At 50.2% G+C, this 27,017-nt stretch overlaps 1 protein-coding gene and 1 pseudogene across 1 annotated transcript in view; one reads left to right on the top strand and one right to left on the bottom strand.

Moving 5' to 3' along the window:
* Positions 1 to 2,547: 2,547 nt before the first annotated feature.
* Positions 2,548 to 27,017, bottom strand: part of Emp2 (epithelial membrane protein 2) — a 33,130-nt gene continuing 8,660 nt past the window's right edge. The window contains exons 2-5 of the mRNA XM_032913917.1: positions 13,605 to 13,756; positions 8,317 to 8,422; positions 5,383 to 5,529; positions 2,548 to 3,198 (exon numbers count right to left, since the gene is read on the bottom strand). Of these exons, the coding sequence (XP_032769808.1) occupies positions 3,011 to 3,198; positions 5,383 to 5,529; positions 8,317 to 8,422; positions 13,605 to 13,682 (519 nt within the window). The 5' untranslated portion in view covers positions 13,683 to 13,756 and the 3' untranslated portion in view covers positions 2,548 to 3,010. The remainder of the gene's footprint in view (positions 3,199 to 5,382; positions 5,530 to 8,316; positions 8,423 to 13,604; positions 13,757 to 27,017) is intronic.
* On the top strand, positions 23,883 to 24,677 carry LOC116910092 (annotated as a pseudogene).

The following is a 27,017-nucleotide window of genomic DNA, read 5'->3' as shown; positions in this document are numbered from 1 at the left end:
CAGAGGGAATAGAAATGCCGGGGCCCTGAGAGGCAGCGTGGGTTGTTGGTTGCTGTCAGTCACCGCTTGTTAGGCAAAGAAGAAATTAGATATTCTTACAGGGAAGATTAAAGCTCCCCGCAAATAACTCGAAGGCCCTAATCAACAGGAAGTAATCCAGTGATAGCATTCCTTTTTTCTCTCTTCTCTAGTGTTAGGGGGTTGAGAGGGTGGAAGAAAAGGGGTGGAGAAGGGTGGAAGAAAGAAGAACCCACAGCGTAGCCACCAAAACAGCCAGCCACCAATAACCCCACATGGGTAGGTTTCCTGATGCAGCTCCTCAGAAGGTGGGTGGTTGTGTGTAGTGAGTCTGTATTTGGGCATAGTAGGTCCACATTCAGACTATCCATATCCCGCCTTAGTTCCCAGGGAACACCCTAGAATGTCAGCCCATTTGCTTGGGTATGCCAGGCTCATAGCCCTTAGCAGAGAGGGTAGGAAGGGACAAGAAGAATATTGCTTCCCCTGCATCCAGGACCACAAAGAAACAACACCAAACATTATCTGAATTCTTTAAACAGAGACCCGAAATAATTTTAATTCAAATGACAAACACGGGTTAGTCTGTCTCTGTCACATGCCCCACCCCCCCTGAATTACAGTACTTTATAAAAATGTAAGCTATGCAAACTAAAGTTCCTTTAAATACGGTGACAGGTTTGGTCCTAATACTTGCTTCTTGGATATCGAAGCTGACTGCCATGTTCTTTGATGACTAGTGATAAGCACCATTGAGAGCTGATCCTACCTAGGAGAAGGGTGGATCTCTTCTTCCTCACACCCTTACCTCTTCTTAGCATCCCAAATGCAGGGCATAGAACAGGAGAGAAGCACTTCTCATGCCACCACTGAGCTGGCCACAGCAGCAAGCAGAGAAAACCCACAGGGCCATCCCCATTGCATTAGACAAGGGCACTTCTGTAGAAGCCCTGGGGGTTTCTGAGGTGGGAATCTGTGTGGGCTCAGACTTTCGTGCCTCTGTTTCTGAGGTGGTCTGTTTCCATCATGATCATCAGAACAATTGTTAAACAGCTATTACAGAAAAGGCCACAAGGGGGAGGTAGAGAGGACTCCTTCCTTGGGACTCACAAGACACGAAGCCAACTCTAAGTCAACAGTAAGCGGTAGAAAGTACATTAAGGCAACAGGTGATCATTTGTCCTGCCGCTGCCCCATGTCACCTTGGCAGTCCCTCTAAGGAAGGAAGGAAAGGAAGATAGAAGAAAGGGAGGGAAGTCAGTCTTGTACTGAAGAAGTGGCCAATGATGACCCTAAAAGCCACTCAGATCCCAACATCCCCCAGCTCCACTGGGACTGAGCTATTGGCAAATATCCCCTCCCTTGAGCAACTCACATGCAAATGTGTCTAAACACAGATACACACCTGTCCCAGGGTCACCTCTCCAACTCATGCTCAAAAATGGAAAGGGTATCGAGGGGGAAGGCTGCCATCATAGATTCCCTGAGTCTCGGGTGTGGCACATCCCTCCTCCAGCTCTACTGAAAACCTCCCCGCGGCCTCCGGTTTCCGAGCACATTCGGAAAGGACTGGGTTTTTCTTTGAGGACCATCTTAAGAGCCACAGCCCAGGGATTCCTTTCCTGTCTCCCTGTGGGGAGTAAAGGATGCTCTGTAGAAGTGTTCTCTGGTGGAACCCAGTGGGCACTACCCAATGAATGGCACTGGGACAAGGGAACCTCTGTTCAGAGCAATCAAGATCTCTCAAGGTACTTAAAAGCAGACACAGAAAGTGGCCCCCCTCACCCTGGAGGGTTCGAATCCCTGCTGTTTCATTATGGTTGGCAGTTTCTCCATTTGTCTTCTGGTATGTGTTCTTCACTAGACTGAGTCTCGTGAGGGATTGTTTGGAAAGGGTATCCCTTGCACTTAGACTCATTCATGTTGAATGATGGGTGGATGAATGAATGGAAGATGGCTCTTCTGAGGCTACAGAAATAGGGGCCAAGTGGAAGCATCCACATTAGAAAGGGCAGGGAGAAAAAGAGAGACCCTCTAGTGTAGTCGGGGAGGAGACTGACCAGCCCGCCTTCCAGGCATAGGCTGGTGGCCTGGGGGTGGAGCACAAGTGTCCCAGATATAAGCAGCTGTGGAAGCCAAGATGTGGCTGGCAGTGGGGCCCCCTCATTGTGATGAGACTGGTGACATTCGCAAGGTGCCTTTGCTCCCCCAGCTCTAGGGCTGACCCCTGGCTTTAGTGCATTTAGCATATTGCAGGGAGCTCATGAGAAATTCGGACACCCAGGCCCACCACCCCCTTGATAAAGGATTCTGAGGGTCTTGGAAGTAGACTTGTGAGCCTACATGTAATAGATGCCCTGAGGAACTACCTATGGACCTTCAGTGCCTAAACATGACAACTGGGTTAAGGGGTCACTATCCTTAAGGCAAACATGAGCAAACCTCAACAAATTTGTGTGATGACCTAATTCACGGCAGGGGGGTTGGGAAACTCTGGGTTCCTTACAGACAAACCAGGGCTAGTCTTTGCCCACTTCTTACATGAACTTAGGTTTAATATCTGAGCATAGATATCCCAAATTTGGACCTTATCATCCCACTGTGGCTGTCAGAATGGAGTGGGCAGGGGAAGGGGGCAGGGCAGACACCTACAAAGAGTCTGCTCCCAAAGACTGGCTTTCCCCACCGTTGGCCACACCCACAGCGCAGAGCCACCCGTGAGAGGCATCCTGTAGATTTCTACATTGCTGATCTTGCTGGGCCTTGCTGAGACTTTCGGTAGGCAAGCATTCTGAATGCCAGCCTCCATGGTCTGCTCTGTGATCCCAAGAACGCAGAAACTCCTCTTCTCTGCCTCTGTCTTCTCTTCTTCTTCTATAAAAGCTTTTAAAGGAAACAATGTTTGCTAGAAAAACCACAAAAAAATGATTATATACAAAATGGTTATGTGACTGGACGCCATAGTGTGGGAGAGTGGCCGGGCTTCCGACACCTATTTGCGCTTCCTCAGGATCATGTACATGAGGCCGCTGATGAAAGTGAAGGCAAAAGCCACCCAGGCCAGGATGAAGGAGTAGCCGTAGCTGCCTTCTTGCAGTAGGTAATAGAGCTGGCTGTTCTGATGGTGAAGGTCTTGCCGCCGGTCTGTATAGATGGAAGCCCCGATCATGACACACAGACCTGACAGGAACAAAGCCGGGGTTCAGAAATATTGCAGACTGTGCTATAATCTGGACCTAGCCTAGCATTGGTTAATGGCTTCCCACCAGCTTAGGATACAGACCTCAAGTCCCTTCCATGGCTTACGAGTCATGGTCTAGTCCTCCTCAATGCGGCTCTCACAGCTCTGGCTTCTTCATCCCAGCACTCCTGCCTGCCATATTGTTTCTTCTACTCCACACCCAGACACCACATGGTACACTGCAGTTGCTATCCTCACAGACCCAAGCTCAGGCTTCAAGCTTTGGGGACACCTTCCCTTTCCCCCTAAATCCAAACCCCTCCATAATGAGTGTTCTCCGGCTTCTCCTTCCTGGGTGTTCCCCCACTCCCCTCTCCCAGTGATTTTGGTGGGGTACGATGCAGAGGCTCTGCAAGCTACAGGAGGAGAGCTTCATTTTGCCAGAAAGCGGCCGTGTGTGCACCCAATGGTCTGTTTGTTCTGAGTTAACCTTACATTTACATGTCATCCAAAGTGGTGACTGAGAAGGAACACAAGACCTTAGTTCGTGACCTTAGTGTGTGCAAGAGAGATGAGCAGGAATAGTGGATCCAAGAGACCAGCACTACCCGGCCAGGCCTGAACTTGGGATTTATTGTTTGCCCTAGCTCTCCACTAGAGGGAGCCCAGGAAAAGGATGAGGACAGCAGGCTTTGATCGGGCAGACTGTTGAATAGTGTATGCTCTAAAGAGTCACTTCCTGGCCTGTGTGGGGGCGGGGTGGGGCGCAGGGGGTGGTCTCATGTGTGTACAGGCTGTCTCATGTGTGTACAGGCTGTCTCATGTGTGTACAGGCTGTCTCATGTGTGTACAGGCTGCACAGGCTGTCTCATGTGTGTACAGGCTGTCTCATGTGTGTACAGGCTGTCTCATGTGTGTACAGGCTGTCTCATGTGTGTATAGGCTGTCTCATGTGTGTACAGGCTGTCTCATGTGTGTACAGGCTGCACAGGCTGTCTCATGTGTGTACAGGCTGTCTCATGTGTGTACAGGCTGCACAGGCAGTCTCATGTGTGTACAGGCTGTCCATGTGTGTACAGGCAGCACAGGTGGTCTCATATGTGTACAGGCAGCACAGGCTGTCTCATGTGTGTGTACAGGGTTATCTCATGTGTGTACAGAGTACATGCTGTCTCATGTGTGTACAGGCTGTCTCATGTGTGTAGAGGCAGCACAGGCTGTCTTGTGTGTGTAAAGGGTGCACAGGATGTCTCGGGTGTGTACAGGCTGTCTCATGTGTGGAGAGGCAGCACAGGCTGTCTCATGTGTGTACAGGCAGCACAAGATGTCTCGTGTGTGTACAGGCTGTCTCATGTGTGTACAGGCAGCACAGGCAGTCTCATGTATACAGGCAGCACAAGATGTCTCGTGTGTGTACAGGCAACATAGGCGGTCTCATGTGTGTACAGACTGTCTCATGTGTGTACAGGCTGTCTCATGTGTGTACAGGCTGTCTCATGTGTGTACAGGCTGTCTCATGTGTGTACAGGCTGTCTCATGTGTGTACAGGCTGCACAGGCTGTCTCATGTGTGTACAGGCTGTCTCATGTGTGTACAGGCTGCACAGGCAGTCTCATGTGTGTACAGGCTGTCTCATGTGTGTACAGGCAGCACAGGTGGTCTCATATGTGTACAGGCAGCACAGGCTGTCTCATGTGTGTACAGGGTTATCTCATGTGTGTACACGCAGTACATGCTGTCTCATGTGTGTACAGGCTGTCTCATGTGTGTAGAGGCAGCACAGGCTGTCTCATTTGTGTACAGGCAGCACAAGATGTCTCGTGTGTGTACAGGCTGTCTCATGTGTGTAGAGGCAGCACAGGCTGTCTCATTTGTGTACAGGCAGCACAAGATGTCTCGTGTGTGTACAGGCTGTCTCATGTGTGTAGAGGCAGCACAGGCTGTCTCATTTGTGTACAGGCAGCACAAGATGTCTCGTGTGTGTACAGGCTGTCTCATGTGTGTACAGGCAGCACAGGCAGTCTCATGTGTACATGCAGCACAAGATGTCTCGTGTGTGTACAGGCAACATAGGCAGTCTCATGTGTGTACAGACTGTCTCATGTGTGTACAGGCTGTCTCATGTGTGTACAGGCTGTCTCATGTGTGTACAGGCAGTACATGCCGCTTCTAGGTTCACTTACAGGACATGAGCTGGATGATGGCCGTCAGGACGAACCTCTCTCCCTGCTTGAGGCGGAAGAGCTGGAGCAGAAAGATGAGGAAGGAGATGCAGGAGAGGATGGTGGAGAGGATCATGGTGGCCTGCACCGCCTGCATCACAGAGTAACCTGTGGGCAGAAGATGAAGGCTTCAGACAGAGGGTCATAGGTCTGTCTGCAGCCAAGCGTGTCCATCCATACTGAGGCCTGCACAGCCAAGGTAAGCTCATGTCTTAAGTGACTCCACTGCATGGTGTTTCACCCCATTCCTAGTCACTATGCTCTGTGGGCCACAGACTGGATACACCTGAGCAGTGGGAACGCCGGTGCTGCCTGGCGGTGTTCCTGCCCACCTCCCTCTCCTCCAGCTAGACAGTTGACCAGAGACCAACCTGAACAGAGGATGGTGCTAGAACTCTGGCTTCTCCCTGCTCTGGACTGCAGCTCCTACCCATTTGGCTCGGGAAAAGGAGACAACAGAAAAAGAGCAACAGCCAGGGCTCAACCTCTTAGTTTGCCTGAAACTGGCTGGAGGGAGCTTAGATTGCAAAGGCTCCACGAGGCATTGGCAGCAACGGATCTTACTGTGATTCAGCTGCACGTCGTGTCCCACAGAAAGCACCTGGTCCTGCGTCCTATTTCCTTATGTCAGACACACACACTCTCCAGCACAAACATCGCCTGCCCCTGCCCCTCAATGTCCAAGATCAGGGGGAAATAAGCTAGCAGGAAAAGGGAGTGCTCCCTGGGTAGGAATGGAGGGGAATGGGCCAAAGGAACTAACGTGTGTGGTGTTAGGAATGCTCTCTGCTTTGCTTTCAATGGTGGCCTGCTAGGATTATAAACAATTGTCAAAACCCATTGCACGAGGAGCCCTGAAGAAGCATTCATTTTCATGTTGGTAAATGATAGCTCTATTCTAAAAAAATATTACCAGACTTCCCTGAGACAAAATGAACCGGAACACCAGGCACTGAGAACACTTCTAAAGTCTCCTAGGGAATTTCAAAGTGGGCCTGTGACCCCGTGACTTTGAACATTACTTATTAAATTTTCCAAGGAACCATCTAGGATGGCTTTATTTAAAATGCAGATTCCTCATTCAGCCACCATTACTCTGGGTGGGTGCCAAGAGGATACATTTTTAGCAAGTAGCCCAGGTGATTCATATCCTGTGACGAAGCAAATTGTTTTGTGAGGAAAACTGGCTCTGTGCTTTTAGAAGAGAGTTCCTTGGTGATGAGCTGTGGAGTAGGCCCCTGGTGGCCCATGATTTGGGTGAAGCCCAGCGAGGGCACCTAAAGCAGAAAGTCAGTCAGGGGGAGGGCTGTGACCCTGCTGTGGTTTCAGCGTCCCTGGAGGCCTCAGGAATGGTCTCGCTTGCAGTGTTAGCGCCTCATAATCCCCGCTAAGATAGTCAGGCCTCCATAGCAGCAGCCTCTGTGTTCTTGGACTCAACAACCATTTTTGAGGAGTGTCAGTTGAAGGGAGAGCCCAGAAAGTTCCAGAAATCAAAATCTAAATTTGCCATGTATCGTACCGGATCCACACAGTGAAACACGGCGTGGAGATTGTATTTGGCGTCGTAAGTCATGTAGAAACTACAGTATGGAGGAGGCATGCGAGGTTCCAAGTGCATTTGCCCCATCTCACACATCCTTTTGGACCCTCGTGGGGTTTCAGGACTAGTCCATGCCCAGCTACAGGAACAGCAACTGCACTTGGGTTTTATTTAGAACAAAAGAGGGTAGGGAGAGGGTGGGCTGGAGAGAGCTCACTGGCTAAGGCGTCCGCCACCGCGCTGGACAACCTGAGTTGGAGCCACAGAGAACTGACTCCCACAGGCTTTCTCTGGTGGCCTCGTTAGTGCCATGGCCTCTAACGAACAGAGACAGAGGGAGTCAGTTGGGTCAGACTTCACTGAGGGTCTCTGGCTTTTAGTTAACGTTTCCTCCTGTTTCCAGGGCTCATGACACCTGTTTACCACTGATGATACAGTACAGCTCAGATACATTTGTTTAACATAGGAAATAAGTTTACATGTGGAAGAAGTCAGAGCTGGCACGATTAATTTTTTTCCACGAAAGAGCCAGGCAATAAATTGCTTCAGGTTTCTGGTCACATTACTCCTCCTCCTCCTCCTCCTCCTCCTCCTCCTCCTCCTCCTCCTCCTCCTCCTCCTCCTCCTCCTCCTCTTCTCCTCCTCCTCCTCCTCTTCTTCCTCCTCTCCTTCTTCATTTTTGGGATTTTGTTCTTTTTATATCTCTTTTATTTTTTAAATTTTATTCTTGGATATTTTATGTATTTACATTTCAAATGTATCCCGTTCCCCCAACTCACATCCCCCCTTCCCCTCCCCCTTCATCTATGAGGATGCTCCCATTCCTACCCACCCACTCCAACCTCAATGCCCTGGCATTACCCTGGGGAAAGAAGCCTTCATGGGACCAAGGGCTTTTCCTCCTATTGATGCTCACCAATGCCATCCTCTGCTACATATGCGGCTGGAGCCATGGGTCCCTCCATGTGTACTCATTGGTTGGTGGTTTAGTCCCTGGGAGCTCTGGTGGGGTCTGGTTGGTTTACATCTCATTTAAAATGTCAAAGCCATTCTTACTTAGCCCATGGGCCACACCAAAGCAGGTCTTGGGCTGCATTTGGTCGTTCACTGACCCCTGATTTGAAAAGCAATAATACAGAAATTCCCACACGGAGGCACACCAAGAACAGAGGCTCCAAAACACAGCTTCTGGGCACAGTTTACAACCACAGCTGCTGTTGCTGGGGCTCAGCAGGCCTACAGGGACAGCAGCAAGCGGGTAGGCCAGATCTGCTGCCTTGGGCCTGACTGGGTCTCCTCTGAGTCAGGTGGGGAGGGGAGATGGGGATGGTGAAGCCCCAGCCACCCACACTTACCTGAAAACTCCTCGGTACCGCTCAGGTCATTGATCTCTGTACAGTTTGTGCTGTTGGTGCACACTCTCCAGATGTCAGCTGAGAAGCCGTCTCCTACCCACCAGGCCTGCAAAGCGAATGGAAGCTGCTGGTTAAGGAAACAGATCCCGAGTCCCGCTGGGCCAAGAAGTAAATGTGGGCCCATCTCAGGACTCACTGCTTCCCAAAGGGCAGAGCGTGAGTGAGTCCCCAGGGGACTTTGTTCAAATGCACACTGGTGAGTCAAGAAGCCTCAGATCGGTTCTGGGTCTCTGCTGAGTCCCATGGGATGCCCAGCTGCAGGTCTTCACAGCTGCAGGTCTTCACAGCTGCAGGTCTTCACAGCTGCAGGTCTTCACAGCTGCAGGTCTTCACAGCTGCAGGTCTTCACAGCTGCAGGTCTTCACAGCTGCAGTCTTCAGAAGGATCTGAGGTGGCTCATGTTCTCATGGCCCAGGGGAAAATACACTGAGGATAAATGGAGGCCAGTTCTACCAGAACGGCTGGGAGAATGTGGAGAAGAAAGGGTAACATCAAGGGGCCAGGAGACGAACCAGCCTAGACGGCTGTCTGATGGGTAGATAAGAAAACATGGCACGTGTACACATAAGAAAAAAATAAAATCATAATGTTTGGAGGAAAGTGGGTGAGCACAGCAGGCTCAGGGAGACAAACACTCGAGTTTCTCTTACATGAAGAACTGATTCAGGGCTGTGTGTGTGTGTGTGTGTGTGTGTGTGTGTGTGTGTGTGTGTGTGTGTGTATTTATGTGTATGTGTGTGTACTCATGTGTGTGGTTATAGGCCATGGGACTAGGGCTGGATCAGTACCCAGAAGAGGTGGGAAATAGAATGTAACTGAATTCACGTGATGAACAGAAGTGGAGTGCTAACTGTGAAAGGAGAAGGGAGGGCAGAGGGAGGGGAGGGGAGAAGGAAGGGCAGAGGGGAGGGGAGAAGGAAGGGCAGAGGGAGGGAGAGCCATGAGAACAAAGTCCAACATCACACAGGTATGAAGATGCCACCATTAAACCCACTACTCTGTAAACCTAAAAATTAATTTCAAAAATGTTTCCCTGGGCTGGGGAGGTGTCTGAGGAATGAAGAGAGGTCCTCCACGCTGAGCCCAGTGACCTGAATTTGGTCCCAGGATTCACATGGTGGATGGAAAGAACCAACTTCAGAAAGTTTTCCCTGGCCTCCGCCCATGTGCCACGGCGCGTGCCCCCCTCAAGAGGGATGAAAAATATAAACAAATGCTTAAATGTTAAAGTATTCAAACAAAAAGAATTAAAATGAAAACTAGAAGTGGAACATCCTGTGTCCAGTGGATAGATTCTCTCTGCCTTAGCCCAGCCCTCTCCTTTCCCTCCCTTAAAGGCTGGGCACTGGGTCCACAGGGTCCACAGGGCAAGCACGATTTCAAGACTGAAGTCGGTCGGGCTGTCTCACGGCTGTCACACTTCCGCCCGTCCTCTCAGTTAACATATGTCATGCTAAGATAAACACCTGGGTGTGGGGGCACATTCCTGCCCCAAGACCTGTCCAGCCCTTTCACTAACCCAACCTTGCTGGAATCCCAAAGGACTTGATGCAGGAAACAAACAAAAACAAAAATTCTAGAACAAAAAGTTCAGTACCATTTTCCTTACACTGTGGGCCCTTTCCTTGGCAGCTCCAAGACAACGCATCTACGTGACCACAGCCTGGGCCAGTCAGCAGTTCGGAAAGACCCTCCAACAGACGCACTGTGTTCATATGCCCTGGCAGTGTCCCGAACCAGGAGTCTCTGGGATGGTTTGAGTCCTGGCTCTACCGCCTACTACAGTGTCACAAGGGCCAGGACCGACTGGGGGTTCTCTGGGAACCATCAGAGGCAAGTCCCTACCCCCCAGACACCCCAGGATGATGCACTTCAGTGGGCTGAGTGCTGCCAAGGGTGTCATCGGATGGACAGGTGTAATGATTAATGTTGCTGCTGTTATGATTACATGGGGTGGATATGTGGGCAGCATTGGGAGCCATATGCACCGTGCACTTTAACCCCTGGGATGTATAACTATGGCTGTCCACTTGGTTAAACAAAGAGATACTAGGAGAGTCTAAACACACTTCTATGTAGCTATGGAGGTTTTTCCAAAGAAGGCTGGCATGGGAGGGTAACACAAGAAAATAAGGCTTGCCCTGAATATGGGCAGAGCTATCTACCCAGTGAGCTGGTGGCCTAAATGGGAGGAAGCTGAAGGAAAGCAGTGTGTGTGTGTGTGTGTGTGTGTGTGTGTGTGTGTGTGTGTGTGTGTGTGAGAGAGAGAGAGTGTTTGTGTGTAAGTGTATAAGTGTGTATGAGTGTGTGCATGTGTATGGATGTATGTATGTTTTGTGAGTGTATTTGAGTGTGTGAGTGTATGTGAGTGTGTGTGAGTGAATGTGAGAATGAGAGTTTGTGTATAAGTATGTATGTGTGAGTATGTGCACGTGTAGGATGTGTGTATGTGTGAATGTGTGTGAGTGTGTGAGAGTGTGAGTGTGTGAGAGTGTGTAAGAGTGTGTGTGTGCATGTGTGTGAGTGTGTGCATGTGTATGGATGTGTGTGTGTGTGTGAGTGTGTACATGTGTGTGAGTTTGTACATATATGTATATGTATGTGTATGTGAGTGCATGTGTGGATGAGGGTGTGTGTGTGTGATGGTGTGGGGGTGTGTGTGTGTGTGTGGATGTGTGTGTGTGTGTGTGTGTGTGTGTGTGTGTGTGTGTGTGTGTGTGTGTGTGTGTGTGTGTGCATGTGTATGTGTGTGTGTGTGTGTGTGCAGTGTGTGCATGTGTATGGATGTGTGTGTGTGTGTGAGTGTGTGCATGTGTATAGGTGCACACACATGTGCAAGCCCTTTTCTTCCTGAGTGCTGGTGTCTACCACTGCTACCACCCTTTGCTGACATGGGAATGCTGTGTGTGGCCATCCACCAGGGACTGAATACCAACAGCTCTCCAGGAGTCCTCCGAATTCATTGTCAGACTGGGGCTGCTGAGGCATCCAGCCTTGTGGTCTGAGCGACTATGAGGTCCTTAACCTCTCCAGTGTAAGACAGCTGCTGTTGGCCCACTCAACTCATGTCAGCCAATCTAAATTTCACACACTCAACACTCACGCACACATGTACATACACTCACACACATGACACATACACATACCACACAAATACACATGCATATTTATCGTACACAAACACCACAAACACATACACACACACAAATATCAGACAATCTCACACACACACACACTCCTAGAGATCCCAACTGACTTGGCCTTCTGCAGTTTTCTTCCCTTAAACAGTCTGTGCTGTTTGAAATGGTGAGATGAAGCCCGACCTTTGGGACAGGACCAGGTCTGTGAGAAGCATCACTTCCTGCCAGGGGCCGAGAGGGTATCAAATACTCTCTTGCTATTATAATACAGCTGCCAGGTGGACTCTGAAGGAACAAGATACATGTGAGGGGCCTATGGGGAGTCTAGAAAGTTCCACTCCTGAGATCTACTGGGGAGTCCATAAGGACTGCCTGGGGGATGACCTGTGTAGGTCATACAGGCGAATATTGCTCCCTGTAAGACAGCTATCAACATCTAGAGAAAGCCTTCCTTTAACTCTGAGTGGAAGGGAGCCTGACACCCAGTGACAAAAGCCAGGGGTGTTGCTAGGCCTTCACATGAATACAACGGCAATAAGCACGGTGTGTGGGCATCTCCGTGGTAGGGTCCAGGGCCTTTGGGAATTCACCCTCCTGGGTGTATAGCATAGCTGGGCTCGTGGCAGTTCTATTTTTACCTTACTTAAAAAATAATCAAGACACACAGTATTAGGTTTCACTCGGCCACTTGTCAAAGTAAATCTGTCCTGATGGCTTCTGCTCCTGTCTTCCCTCCTCCCAACCTGCCCTTGACCGTCCCCTACACCGTACCTCCCCCTACATCCACCTCACATGTGTCCTAGCATCCTTCCCCCTTCCCCCACCCCTCCTCAAATCCTTAGGAGGTGTTGTTGTTTTCTATAACTTCTGTGACTGTGACTGCTTCATACATACATGACGCCCTCTCCTCCCTCTCAGCCCTCCTCCCTCCTCCCTACAGAACCCCTCCTCTTTCCATCAAACCATTTCTTCTTACTTTCAGGTCTTGCCTGGTGGTTGTGTGACTGATGGAGTTTAATTGGGCGAGTCTGCATGAGTGTGGGTGGGGTTATTCACTGGAACCCGGGCAACTTACCAGTGGCTACACCACTGAACAGAACGTTGTCATTTGTTTTCCTGAGGAGAGAGAGACATTCTGACAAGGGTGAGGTAGAATCTCACAGTTGTTTTGATTTGCATTACCCTGACGGCTAAGGATGTTGAACACTTTAAAAAAGATTTATTTGCTACATGTATTTATTTTGAGAACTATCTGTTCAGTTTGTTGGTCCACTTATTATCTCTCTCTCTCTCTCTCTCTCTCTCCCTCTGTGTGTGTGTGTGTGTGTGCGTGTGTGTGTGCGTGCGTGTGTGTGTGTGTGCGTGTGCGTGTGTGTAGGCTGAGGACCACAGGAGAGCTGAATTCGCTGAATTCACCCTTGTGTGTAAGTGTATGTGTCTGTGTGGTGTGTACACCTGAGTGTGTGTGTGAGTGTAAGTTTTACAGTTCTGTATGTATTTTAGATATTAGCTCTTCATCTGAAGTATAACAGGCGAAGCTCTGAAGACCTTATTTTGTATTCTAATTTAAAAAGTAAAATAGGAGCTGGAGAGATGGTTCAGAGATGGTCCAGCCAAGAGCACTGGCTGCTCTTGTAGAGGACCCAAGTTCAATTTCCAGCATGGTGGCTCACAAGCACCTGTAACTTCATTTCCAGAGCATCAAGAGCCTTTTTGGAGCTCTCTGAGCACCAAGCAAGCAGAGGTGGTGAACACAAAGTGCACAGGAAAAATGCCCATAAACATAAAATAAAATAAATAAATTTAAAGAATATATAAAAACATTCAATAGAAAAACAGAAGCGTTAACTAAGTACACATGACAATGGTATGGAGACTGAGAACTGCAGGAGAGCTGTGCCCACCCTCAGGGGCTTCTGGGAGCCGAGCACCTCATCAACTACGCCATCAGGACCTCATCCAGACCTGAGCACGGATGCTCAGGGCAAGAAGCCTTGGCAGAGAAGACAGCCCAGATCCCAGTCACTCACTCCCTGATATCCACCCTGACCTATGGACTCCTCAGTGGCAGGCGGGACAGGAACTTACATTGTCAATGGTTGAAATGAACAAGAGTGCCGTAGACACGATGTGGAAGACGATGATGAAGGCAAGAATCACCAACATGTTCACAGGGCAGCGAAGGCAGCAGGAAGTTCAGAGAGGAATGAGGAGACAAAGATGGCGCGACGATTCCAAACCTGTCAACAAGACAAAGCTCAAATCAACAACCATTAACAGGAGCTTTACGACAGCTCTTCCCACCTTCCCGCTTGGAGCCTCTGCAGTGCTGGATCCAGGTGGAGCCCAGGCCTGAAGGGCGATTCAAATCTCTAATTCAGAGATGAGACTTGTAGAGTTCTTGCTTTGCATGCAGGAGGCCCAGGATTTGATTCCCCACCACTGCACAAGCTTGAGGCGCATGCCTATAATCCCGGCATTTGGGAAGTGGGGGAGGGAGGGTTATATTTTCAAATCCTTACAATACGGTGAGTTTGTGGCCAAGAGGCCAACCTAAGTTGCACAAGGCCCTATCTCAAAGGCAACAGAGGCCAGATGCATGGATCTACAAAAACTTGTCACATCAACAATGGAAACCTGACGACCTGAATTCAATCCTGAACCCTACTTCCAAGTGGGCAGAGAGAACCGACTCCACAAAGTTGTCCTCTGACCACCACATGTGTGCTATGGAACATGTACACACATACCACACACCATACATGCACATATATACATTTTGGGGGGACTTTTTGCTTCTTGTTCTTTGAGACAGGCCTTACTATGTAGTCCTGGCTGGTCTAGAACTCACCAAGTAGACCAGGCTATCCTGGAACTCACAAAGATCCACCTACCTGTCTTCCAAGTGTTGGAATTAAAGGTATGTGCCACTAAGTTCAGCTCACATATACATTTGAACAATGTTGGCTCCTGAAATATACTTATAATGCATGGTATGATTTCATTTTCTTCTCTGATCCCATAGGAAAACGACACTTCCCAGAATCCCTTGCACTTAGGGCGGGCCAGTACAGGGAAGTGACATTCAAGCCACACACCTTGGACTGAGATTATGATTGACAAGACTAGATATTCAGCCCCTGAGATTTCTGGGTAATTTTTTTAAACTCTGATAGGACAATCTGAATAATACAGAACAGGAAGCAACCGTGAAGTCAGGACCTATACCATGCTCAGGAAAGATGATCCTGCTCAAGGGCATGGAAGGCACTCAATGTGTGAGGAAAGAAGCAAAAAGGAATGGATGTCTGTGGTCAGCTCTTCTTTTTGTGCAGCGAAGAATCCATCTTAGGGAATGGTGCCACCCAGAGTGGATGTGTCTTCCCACCTCAAGTAACCTAGAGAAGATAATCTCCACAGGCACAGCCACAGATCTGTCTCCCCAGTGATTCTAGATCTCATTGAGTTGATAGCTAAGACTCACCACACCCATGATTCGGTGCAGGCTGTTTCCTTAGCAGGAGTGCTCCCTAAGGAATGTGGCTTCAGTACATCCCACCTGCAGTCAGAGTGTCCGCCTGTCACATGGTTGGTGGGGCCGGCTGGTCAGCTGGTGATGGTCTGCCTATTTACTTACGTTTCCTTTATAATCACAAAGCACTCTGGAGGCTGGATGGAGGTCTAGCTCAGTGGCAGAGGGCTGGCCTAGATATGCCAGATCCTGGAGCCTGAGCCTAGAACTCTGTGTGTGTGTGTGTGTGTGTGTGTGTGTGTGTGTGTGACAGACAGAGAGAAAGAGATATAGAGGGGCAGAAAGAAACTGGAGAGATAAGAAGAAAAGGGAACCATTCCCAGAGTCATCTGTAGGCCAGGAGCTGCACAGCAGGACAACCTGAGTCTAGATCCTCATGAAAAGTGACACGGTGTACCTGTTAACTCTCACCCCCACCCCACACAGAAGAGAGGAGGTGGCCAGAGGCTGGAGTTCCTGGCCAGTCAGTCTAGCAAAAATGATGAACTCTAGGTTCATGAGAAAGCCTGTCTTGAAAAATAAGGTGGAGACTGATGGGGAAAGACAACGGACACTGACCTCTGGCCATGTACAAGTGCACAAGGACCAGTGAGGGGGTCCACACACGGACACACACACACACACACACACACACACACTCACACACCAGTGAGGGCATCCACACACAGACATGCACACATGCATAACACACACAGGAAATGATGTGTCATTATATGTATAACATTTTCAGGGAAAGATGCTTTATTGTGGTAAAATATGAATAAAATAAAATTCGCCCCTTGTGGTACTATGTTCAAATACTATATTCTATTACCACTCCCCAGTTCTAGAACCTGTCACCCTAACACGAAACAAGTAACCACTATGGTGTCATTCCTCCCCACCCAGCTGAGTAGTCCAGAGATTGGTCTACTCAGGCACCCGACAATGGACTGGAACAGTTTGTGAACTTTTGTGTCTGGCTTCTCCACTCAGCTTCATACTTTCCACACAGTCACGGGGACATTCCCAGGTAAAGTAAGGACCCAGCTTGCATGAAGCTCCCACCTCAATAGTTTGAGTGCCCACAGGTATGAAATGGAATTGCCCAAGGCTGAACGTTTCTGGTACCAACCGCCCTGCCACCTCTGACGGACTCGCCCTGGACACAGACTCTACCCCTCTGCCAGATCTCTCTCCTAGATGTGCTTCCTGTCCCTCCATTTTTCCCTCTAGAACTGACTGAGGCTTGGGGGCTCACGCAGGGACTCGTCTCTGAGGCTAGAAATCATCACACGACCCAGGAGATGTGAAGCTACAGAAGATATTCAGGGAGGTCCGGGCAGCCATCCCTGAAGCAGCTGGCTCACCAACTCAGAGATTCCTCCAATTCTCCACTAAGGGACAAGTTCCCCTTTGTTGATGCTGCATTACGCCCAGTGCCACCACACGCTGCCTCCAAATAACTGGACTCCTGACCTTCCAATAAAAGCTTGCCAGCCAGCCAGGCTGAATGCCACAGCACTGCCTAAAGGCCCAGTCACCAGGACAAACGCCAGAGCTGTAACGGTGTTCTTCAGAGTCCTGCTCACACACCACAAACACGCACACGTACAAGACTGCAAACCCCCAGAAGACGAATAGAAGCTTTAACTGCTGTTCCAAAGGATGGTATTCAGACAAAACCCAGTTTCTTTATTATTTTGGATGTGTGTGTGAATTAGTGGGAGGGCACACGTACCACACAATGTATTTAGAAATCAGATGTCAACCCTTGGGAGTTGGTTCTCTTCTTCAGCTGTGGGCTTAGCGGTCATCCCCAGGTCATTAGGCTTGGTAGCTTTTACTCAGTGAACCATCCTGCCAGCCCAAGGCCTGATTTTGGATGTGCACCAACATGGCGTTAGCTAACACTAATTCCTCACGGTGTGGAAGAGCACATTCTAACCCTTCTGAATACCCCATGGAAAATGACATAGCTGGCTGTCAACCTCGTCTCCATTGCTGTCTCCCCATTCCCGCCCGCCCTACTTATAGCTAGAATTTAATAGCATCTTTTAGTTGAAGATGCTTTCTCATTAATACCACTTAGTAGTGATACACAGCATCCTTTCAAACAAACCCATTCAAGTTTTAAAGCAATTAATTGGAGGACATTACTATGTTAAGCTTTGTGTTCAGGTAGATGTGGGAAGACCAGGAGCTCAAAACCAGCTTTGGTGGCATAGATAGTGAGTCTGGGGCCAGTCTGGACTACAGGAAGGCCTGTCCCCCCAAAAAGAAAAGGAGGACTGGGGAAGTAAAGAGACAAGAGAGGAAATGAGGGAGGGGAGTATAGGGAGAGGATAGAGGGAGGGAGGGAGGGAGGGAGGGAAGGAAGAGTTGGGGAGGGAAGGGGAGGGAAAGGGGGAGAGGAGGAAGGGGAGGAGGGGGGGGAGAAGGAAGGAGGGGGAAGGGAGGGGGAGGGGAGGGGAGGAGGGAGGGGAGGGGAGGAGGTAGATGTTGAACACTGTGATTACCATTCCTGACTGCTTTTCACATGAATCCCAGGGATCTGAACTCTGGTCCTCTTGCTTGCAAGGCAAGCACTTTACCACTGAGCTGTCTCCTCAGCCCCTTATTAACTTCCTTTTAAAATGCTTACTACGTTTATTTATGTTATGTGTGACCGTGGGCATGGGCACACCACTGCATGCTTGTGGCGATGAGAGGCTAGCTGCAGAGCTGGTTCTCTCTCTCTTTCCAGAAGTCCAACAAGGGCAGTCCGGCCAGAGGTAGTCACCTTTACCGGCTGAGCCGTCTTGGCCGCCTGTTAACGTCTTTGTTTATTTAGTGCGCTGGGGCGCACTGCGCTGAGGAGGACAACTTTCAGGAGTTTCTCTCCCTCCCTGGGCTGAGGTAGCTCTGCCTCATTGCTGCACTCAAAGTTCCTCCTCTTACACACAACACCCTCCCTCCCTCCTGTTACCGGAGCGTCTCTGTGTAGCTAACCGCCATCCCTGTCTGGTCATCAGGCAAACGTTTTGCCTTCTTTTCTCTCCTGCTACTCCATCCCTCTTTGTCTTCGTTCCTTCTATCTCCACACTTCTTTGTGCTCTCCTGCCACCTTTCCTTTTAATAACCCAAGCCGGTTGTAGCGCCCTAGATACAAGTCCGCCTCTCGCCGAGGGCATTCCCACTCTCCCTGTCCCTCTCCTGGCTCTGCCCTTCCCATGTGCAGCCTCAGCAGCTGCTGCTGCCCCAGGCTGAGCCATCTACACATGGCATTCCTCAGGGATGACCAGCAAATCCCACTGTGGGCAGCTAGAACTCCAAGCCCTGTAGGAGCTAGGATGGACCCAGGAGGGTGCCCAGAGGATCCCCCAGACTCGCCGTGTGAAGGGCAGAGTTGGGTTTATACAGCCTTAGTGTCAAGACCCAAGAAGCTGAGCAAGGGCTCATTAGCCCCACTCCACACACGGCAAACTGAGGCTTCTGAAGGCTTCAGAGCAGACCCTAACCCCTTGTCCTCCTCTCTCCTGCTCCTTCACAGATTCAGAGACTAAGGAAAGCATAGAAAGGCTGCTGACTCACTGGCTCTCCAATACCACACTCTCCAGACACCACTCTCACCTTGCTAAGAATTGTGGGGCACTGTTAGCAGGGTGCTGTTGATGGGAAGGGCTCAGGACGGGCCTACAGGCAGTCCGGGGTCCCCTCCTGTCCTTCCTTCACATAATCTCCAAGGCAGGAGCCTGGGACCTCAACTTTTGCCAAGAGGAAGTAGCTTTGGCACAAGCCACATCTGTATAGAGGAACCAAGCGTCTAGGGAGGATTTACTGTTTGGATGGCTGCTCTGTCCCTCCAGCTCCTTCCGCCACATCTCCCTGTAACTGACCCAAGGCCTGAGCTAAAACAGTCCCAGAAGGACAGACACAAGGGCAGGCTGGGGTTGCGGGGCTTTCCAAGGCAGACTTAAGTTAGTTGGAGAGATCTGGGCAGTCTCTAGTCCAACCCCTCCGCCCACAACCTTGTTCCCTGGGTACTGGCCTAGCACTGGGACGGGTGAGCCAGGGAAATGCTGGGCCATACTGACTGAGGAAATCTGGTACCCACCCTGGAGCTGGTGCCTCCACCCCAGGCGCCTAGAGTCCAGGCTTTCCCACTCCCTTAGCATTGCCAGCCAAAAGTGGCTCTGGCCTCTGATTTCAGGAAGACAGAGGCCAATACAGCCTGCTGGGCTGGTGTCTGGACACCAGCCAGATGGGAATGTCGAGGCTTCTGGGAGGCCTTGGGGACAGTGGAAGCCCACAGGCCCTGGATGGTCCAGCTTCATGCTCACTTCAGGCTTCACTCTGGGGCTCTGGGCTAAAGGCCAGCACTTGGCTCTGTCCGGAAATGGACAAAGGCGGGACACGGAATTTGGCAGAGCCCCAGTGCAGAAGCCACAGAGAATGAATGACTTGTCTACACCCCTGTAGGTCTTCCAACCCAGTGGCATAATAACCATGACATCAGCAATAAAGGCAGCGATGCGTATTGCGGGAGTATACCAGACTCTCCCAAAGGAGCCATTATTCACGACATGAACACTGATTGAGCACCTGCTGTATACCAGGTACCCCAGTGACATGGGGATACCTGAAACAGTGGGTTGTATACACCCTAGGAGCTTTTGGGCCCAGGAAGCCCAAAGGTAAACAGAGGTGGCTTGCCAGTGTGTGTAGTGGTCCTGGGTGAAGTAAATAATACCCAAGCTTGGTTTCCAGGGCGGGCGCCAGAGAGGATGATGCGGAGATGTGCCCATGCGAGGGGAGCACGTGCCCAACAGAAGCTGAACCTCCTGCTGTCAGAAGCGTGACAGACCTGAAGAGCCGTGGGGCAGCCGTGGGGAAAAAGCTCCAGGCCCAGACAGACTCACTGGTTAATGCAGCCAAACATTTAAAGGGAACTCCGGAGAACCAAAGAGAGGTCAACAACCATCCCTACCACTGGTCAGTCTGCGAGGCCAACATGACTGGACAACATTACACGACTGGCCAGCCCTGAAAACACATATAAGTAAAACCGCAGGGGCTGAACAGGAATAAATATGTGTACGCATGCAGTAACAATCAGTGGGAAAAGAGGCCATGGAGAGCAAGGAGAGGTACGTGGGAGCCTCTAGAGGGAGAAAGGGAAGCAAAAAGATTGTAATTCAATTATAATCTCAAAAAAAAAAAAAAAAAGTGACAGACCAGAGTCCCTGATGTGCATGAAGGAAAAAGGTTAACAGTTTCAGCAAATTAGAGCTAGTAACATTGTTGAGATAAGCTGTGGAGGGGAGGGGGTGGGGGGGAGGGTGCAAGGATAACTTTTGAGAGCGAATTCTCTCTTTAAATTGTGTGAGAGGCCTGAGGCTCAAACTCAGGTCATCGGGCTTGGAGGGCTGGGCCTTTGAAGATAAGAGCCTGCCTCCCAGTCCATTAAACCTGAGGAGTCTGGGTCACTCACTCCTACTGCCACACCCTCCCCATCCCCACAGCTTGAAATCCCTCTAACATCAGAAGCCACACAGACCTTTTCCCCCTTCGATTGTTCCTGTCAGGGATGTAAAAGCAACAGTGACGGAATCCCAGCTCAGGGATGTAAAAGCAACAGCGACGGAATCCCAGCTGACCTCGTTACTTGTTTTATCTACAAAAGGTGGCAGAAAGGAAGCTGCCCAGATTCTGAATGACAGCTTCAGAGGTGCCCTCTGTCCTGAGGGCATGGACAGGGCCAGACTGGCTAGCCACATGGTTCACAGACAGGCTACTGTGGAAAAGACATCCCCACCCTAGCTGAACAGAGAGACTCAGACCCCACCCCTGACTTTTCTCTCCTTCTCAGAGCCCAACTGAACACAGCCCAGAGTGCCCACCTGGAGAGTCATAAACCAAAGCCGTGTTTTCTGTTGAAGCTGTCACCTTCTAGGAAGACTTGTATATAGCGTGAGCTGACTAATACCCGGAGATAACACTGCTAAATCGTAGAGTTCCTCAGGGACAGAAACCACTCCACATCTCCCCGAGTGGCAAAGCTGCTCAGCAAATACTTGTTGAGCTCACGTGGAGTTTCTAGCCGGGAGCAGGGCTACTCTAAACCCTTGAGTGTGGAGGTCAGCCCTCCTCTAGCATAGAAAAATACCCTTTCTAATGCTCATGGCACGGAGCATGAGGGGCCCTCAACAATCCAGAATGACAAGTATCACAGCCAGATGACCTCACATGCAACACTTGTTGAATGTTGAGTAATTACTGTTATTCTACCAGTGACTACTTCCTGCCCAGACAATGACAGTGCTCACCCCTGGCTGTCATCATCCAAGGGGTTCCCTGTAATTAACACTATTCAGTACACTCAACAGGCATCCTAGAGAGGGTGCTTACAGCACAAGCATGTGTGTGTGTGTGTGTGTGTGTGTGTGTGTGTGTGTGTGTGTGTGTGGTGGGGGCTGGCTTGGAAGGTGTTACTAGGGGTGAGGAGGGTTCCAGATTCAGGGTGCTCCCAGTCCACACACCCATTATCAACAGTCTCTTCATCCTAGAGCACTCTGTATTAGTGACTTGGAAGTAATCCCAGATGAAGTCCTTCTCATGGCCACTTCCTCTTTCCTAAGGGACAGAGCTGTCACTTCTGGAGATGGATTTTGCAGGCAGCTCCTCTAGGAAACCAGCCATCTATCTGATTAACTAGGAAGTCAATAGAGGAAGAAGCCATAAATCAGTTCAGGGGCAGGAAGTAATTCCTGCGAAAGGAGGCACAGACACACGCTAGGCTGGAGATGTGGCTGGGGTGGTAGAGTGCTTGCCTAGCACATGCAGAGCTCTGGGTTTGACCCCCAACACCACATAAGACTGGACATGGTGGCACATGTCCGAGAACCCAATATGTGGAAAGTCGAGGCAGGAAGATCAATAATTCAATGTCATTCTTGGCTATATAACAAGATTGACACCAGCTGAGGTTTATGAAGATTTGTCGAAGGAGGAGGAAGAGGAGGAGGAGGAGGAGGAGGAGGAGGAGGAGGAGGAGGAGGAGGAGGAGGAAAAAAAAAAAAGGGGGGGCAGCCACAGACTGGAGCCAGGTAGACTGGATGCGTCTATCCTGTAACTGCTGTGCCTTGGTTTCTCCATCCAAAAAAAGTGTGGGTGACATGTACCCACCTCTGGGGCTGCTGGGATAGTTAAATGAAAGTGCTTTTTATCAGACCTGGCACACGGCAGATGCTATGGGCCTGCGGTCATCGCCAGTCGGGAAGTAGACCCTTGTGAGCAGAGGTACCCAAAACGAGGCCACGCCTATGGTGCACATCCTACCAGCCTGACTAAGAGCACCTTGGTTGTAGAGAGTTGGAATGGGGCGAGTCCAGATTACCCTGCTTTATCTTAAGTCCTCCCAAGAGCAATTCACTGATGGTAGACCTGACATCTTGTGACCGTCACATGAATCCTTTTGGTACACTCAAGCTTACCAGAGCAGCAACCACGTAAGCGAATGTCAGCAGACAGCATCTGAGTCTTCTAGCAGAGATCGCCTCCAATCCCTGCCTGCTGCCTTCACCAGTGTATCTGGGAAATGCCTTGATTTGTGACCTTCTGTTGTACTGTGACTATGAAGAGCTCGTGTAACCACTTCCCCTGGGACATTCAGGACTTAGGCCCCATGGGCCACCACGCTCACTCACTTTGGAACTAGAGTTGTGTTTTGCATAAACTCCTTGGAATCCCTTCCCCCATCTGTCTTTCCCCACTGCCAATTTTCTCTCCCCAACATCCTTGCAGGGCAGGCACCAAGAGACATAAACCACCTGGGCTGTCTTTCTGGGGACAACAGGGATGCTTAGGAATTACCACAGGGCATCTTGTCCCTAATGTCCGAGTACCCTGAAATGAGCAGGCAGTCATTTGCTCACGCTTGAAGCCTGTAGCTTTATAAGAGGGAGCATCCACTCACTAAGGAAAGCCTTCAACGGTGCGCTGGGAGAGTCACATGGAAGCAAGGCCACCTATGGGCATCCCAACCCCTCGCGGCTGAAGGTCCAAGTGCCAGGCCAGCTAGTTCTCTGCTAAAACAGGATGCCACGTGTGGATGGGACATTCTCAAATGTGTCAGCACAAAGCCAAGATTGCCTCTCGAAGGGTCGGAGGGGAATTAAAAACGGATTTTGCTTTATTTAATGCCATGTGTCTGGTCCCACTAAAGAATTGGGGGCAGGGAGGTGGTGAAGTGGCTGGGCAGTAAAGACACTTGCTCTATCCCTGACCATTCTGGTTCAATCCTCAGAACCCATACAGGAGAAGGAAAAAACTGACTCTTACAAGTAGTCTCTGTCCTTTATACATGTGCTTTGGCAAACACCCTACCGCTGAGCCACACCCCCAGTTTCCCTGCCTTCTGCTTTAAAAACCAAGTGCTGAGATCGGGCCTTCGCAGCTACCCATGCTAGTCTTGAACAAAACTAGTGTTGCTCCCCCTTCAGCCTCCTGAGTAGGAGAATGTCAGGCCAGACCTACCAGCTCCAGTGGGAGTGTGTTATGGGTCAGTTTATCTGGTGTTGCTAGGAAGGTACTTGGGATAAGATCCACATTTGAACCCCTGGGCTTCAGAGCAAACAGATAGGCTTTCCAGATGTGGATGGGTCTTGTCTGATCCGCTGAAGGCCCGAGTAGCTCAAAAGGCTGATCTCCTCCAAAGAATCAGGAATCTGCAGGCAAAGATGGCGAACACACAGGCCTGGAGACGGAGTTTGATCCCTAGGACCCACGTGATGAAGGAGAAAACGGACCCCTGAAGACTGTCCTCTGACCATCCTTAAGAATGTTTCTTACGCTCTCTCCTCCAGCCAAGCAAGATGCCCAAAGGAAAGAAGGCCAAGGGGAAGAAGGTGACCCCAAACCCCGCCGTCGTTAAGAAACAGGAGGCCAAAAAGGTGGTCAATCCTTTGTTTGAGAGAAGACCCAAGAACTTCGGCACTGGGCAGGACATCCAGCCCAAAAGAGATCTCACGCGCTTCGTCAAATGGCCCCGCTACATCAGGCTGCAGCAGCAAAGAGCCATCCTCTATAAGGGCTCAAGTACCTCCTGCCATCAACCAGTTCACCCAGGCCCTGGACAGACAAACAGCGACTCAGCTGCTTAAGCTCACCCACAAGTACAGGCCAGAGACAAAGCAGAAGAAGCAAAGACTGCTGGCCTGTGCTGAGAAGAAAACTGCTTGCACAGGGGACGTCCCAACTAAGAGGCTATCTGTCCTCCGAGCAGGGGTCAATACAACCACCACCTCAGTGGAGAACCAGAAGGCTCAGCTGGTGGTGATTGCCCATGATGTAGACCCCATTGAGCTGCTGGTTTTCCTGCCTGCCCTGTGTCGAAGGATGGGGGTGCCCTACTGCATCATCAAAGGAAAGGCCAGGCTGGACGCCTGGTCCACAGGAAGACGTGCACCACTGTTGCCTTCACACAGGTTAACTCGGAAGACAAGGGTCCTCTGGCTAAGCTGGTGGAAGCTATCAAGACCAATTACAATGACAGATATGACGAGATCCGCCGCCACTGGGGAGGCAACGTCCTGGGTCCTAAGTCTGTGGCTCGAATTGCCAAGCTGGAAAAGGCAAAGGCTAAAGAACTCACCACTAAGTTGGGTTAAATGTACACTAAGTTTTCTGTACATAAATATAATGACAAAATTAAAAAAGAATTTTATTATATCAATTAATGTGTGTGTGTGTGTGTGTGTGTGTGTGTGTGTGTGTAAGCACCACACAGCACACATGTGGAGGTCAGAGGTCAACTGTATGGGGTCTGCTCTCTCCTTCCACCTTTATGTGGGTTCCAGGGATTGAACTCAGGTCACCAGGCTTGCTCAGCAGGTGTCTTGACCCACTGGTCCTTAAGTAATAATATTTTACATTATTTTACATTGTGACTTGGGGTTGAGTTTAGAATATTCATACTATCCATAAACAGTTTTTATTTTTATATACTATATATAAAAAGAAATCGAACCCCGCAGGCACAGTGTTATTTTTGAGACTCAGGAAGGAATGCTGCCTTCTAGGAGATTTTTTTCATTGCAGCGGATAGAATTCCGGGCCTTCCTATGCCAGGCGGGTCCTTGCCTGCTGCCCCCATGCCAGGCCGGTCTTTGCCCGCTGTCCTACATGCATCTGCAGCTTTATTCTTGCTGTCTTACTACATCATCCAGGCTGACCAGGAATTTTCTCTGTAGCCCAGACTGGCCTTGAACAGTGGGAATTACAAGTCTGTACCCCCCAGCTTGGCTTGGTTTATGTTTACCAAGAGCCCATTGGTGTACACCGGACCATTAACATTGTCAAGGAAGGCAAGCTCTTTCTCTCCCACAAACTCTCCAGGCATCCTGGGGCAGGCAAGCATCTGCTAAGCTAAGTGGGCCCGGACTCCTCAGCAGACTGAGGGACTGGAAGCAGACGGTATGTCCACATGTCCGTCCCTGAGTGACGACAAAGACTGGGGGCAGCCTGTGAGATTCTTCTGGTAACAGAAAGTGAGGGAAGCAGGCTGGGCTTGCTGAAGACCTGCCTTTGCCAACTCTGCAGAGGGTTCCAGAAGGTAAGCAGTGCCACAGGTTTGCCCAGTGCCCAGCCCTGACTCCTCTGTCCAGCAGCCATGTGTGGAGGATAGACCTGGGACAGGAGGTGACAGCACAGCTTCCCAGAGGATGGATGGTGGGAAGACAGGTCCTCCTCAACCAGTGATGGACCTAGGGTAGACACTGTGAGTGTCAAACCTACCCTATACCACTTACTGCTCAGATTTCCCTTTAAAACCGATTAAGTTTACAGGTGTTCTTTTTTTCCCTTCCCCGGGAGAATCCCACATAGCCCAGGCTGGCCTCGAACTGGCTATATATATTCAAAAACCCCTTGAACTGGCTTTCACTGGTGTACCCCTCTACTGTGCCAGTCTCATGGCATTTAAGAAACATTCAAGAGTAAATATGACAGGCCACTTTTGTTTGTTTTTGAACATTTCTTATATACTACAGAAATCATCTCTAAGTGGCTTCAGGCACTTGGACCTCACCATTCTTTCTCCATGGTTAAGCCCCTTTAGGCCCTAGCTTGGCAGAGTGACATCATGTCTCCAGAATAAATAGGTATCACTTGGTCTGCTGTGACCCCAGCAGAGCCAAGTGTGTATATGAGGTGGGGGCGGTTAACAACCCTGATCCTAGCTGTCATCTCTGGTATCTTCCATGCCCTGTCCTGTTCCCCCCTCCCCTCTCATCCCTGTCTCCCCCTCCCCTCTTACCAGTTCCCCCTCCACTCTCACCCCTGTCCCCCCTCCACCTCTTACCTCTGTTCCCTGCTCCCATCTCACCCCTATTCCCCACCCCCACCCCTCCCCTCGGACCCATCCCCCCCACCCCAACCCTCTTCCACCCCCCCCCTGTTTCCCCCATCTCACCCCTGTTCTCCCCTCCCCTTTCACCCCTGCAGCTTCCACCTCACCTTCACCTAGCTCACAGACCCTCCCTTCTAAGACTCCTCCCCAGGGGCCCAGGAAGGCTGAAGTACCTGTGGGATGCAACCATGAACTCTGTGGACACAGAAGCAAGGTCCCTGTGCCTGCCATCCCTAGCCACTGTTAACACAATGCCACTGAAGTGACCAGGAAGGAAATGTGCCTTAAGGACTGTGCTCCTGGGAAAGGAAGGAACACACACTGCTCACCAGGAAGGAAAGGAAAGCTAGCAGCAGTGGAAACAACTGTAAAGCGGGGATTAAGAGTTGGCACCTGCTGGTGGTGCACACCTTTAATCCTTAGGAGGCAGACAGGTGGATCCTTGAGGCCAGCCTGGTCTACAGCGTGAGTTCAGGACAGCAAGGATGACACAGTGAAACCCTGTCTCAAAACAAAACAATACAAAAACAAAAAACAAACAGGCAAACAACTCCTAACAAAATGGGAGTTGGATTCTGCAGCGACCTGTAGGGCCTGGGGG

This window comes from Rattus rattus, chromosome 9 (genome assembly GCF_011064425.1).
Source record: "Rattus rattus isolate New Zealand chromosome 9, Rrattus_CSIRO_v1, whole genome shotgun sequence".
Classification (NCBI taxonomy): Eukaryota; Metazoa; Chordata; class Mammalia; order Rodentia; family Muridae; genus Rattus; species Rattus rattus.
This window is presented reverse-complemented; position numbering and strand designations above follow the sequence as displayed.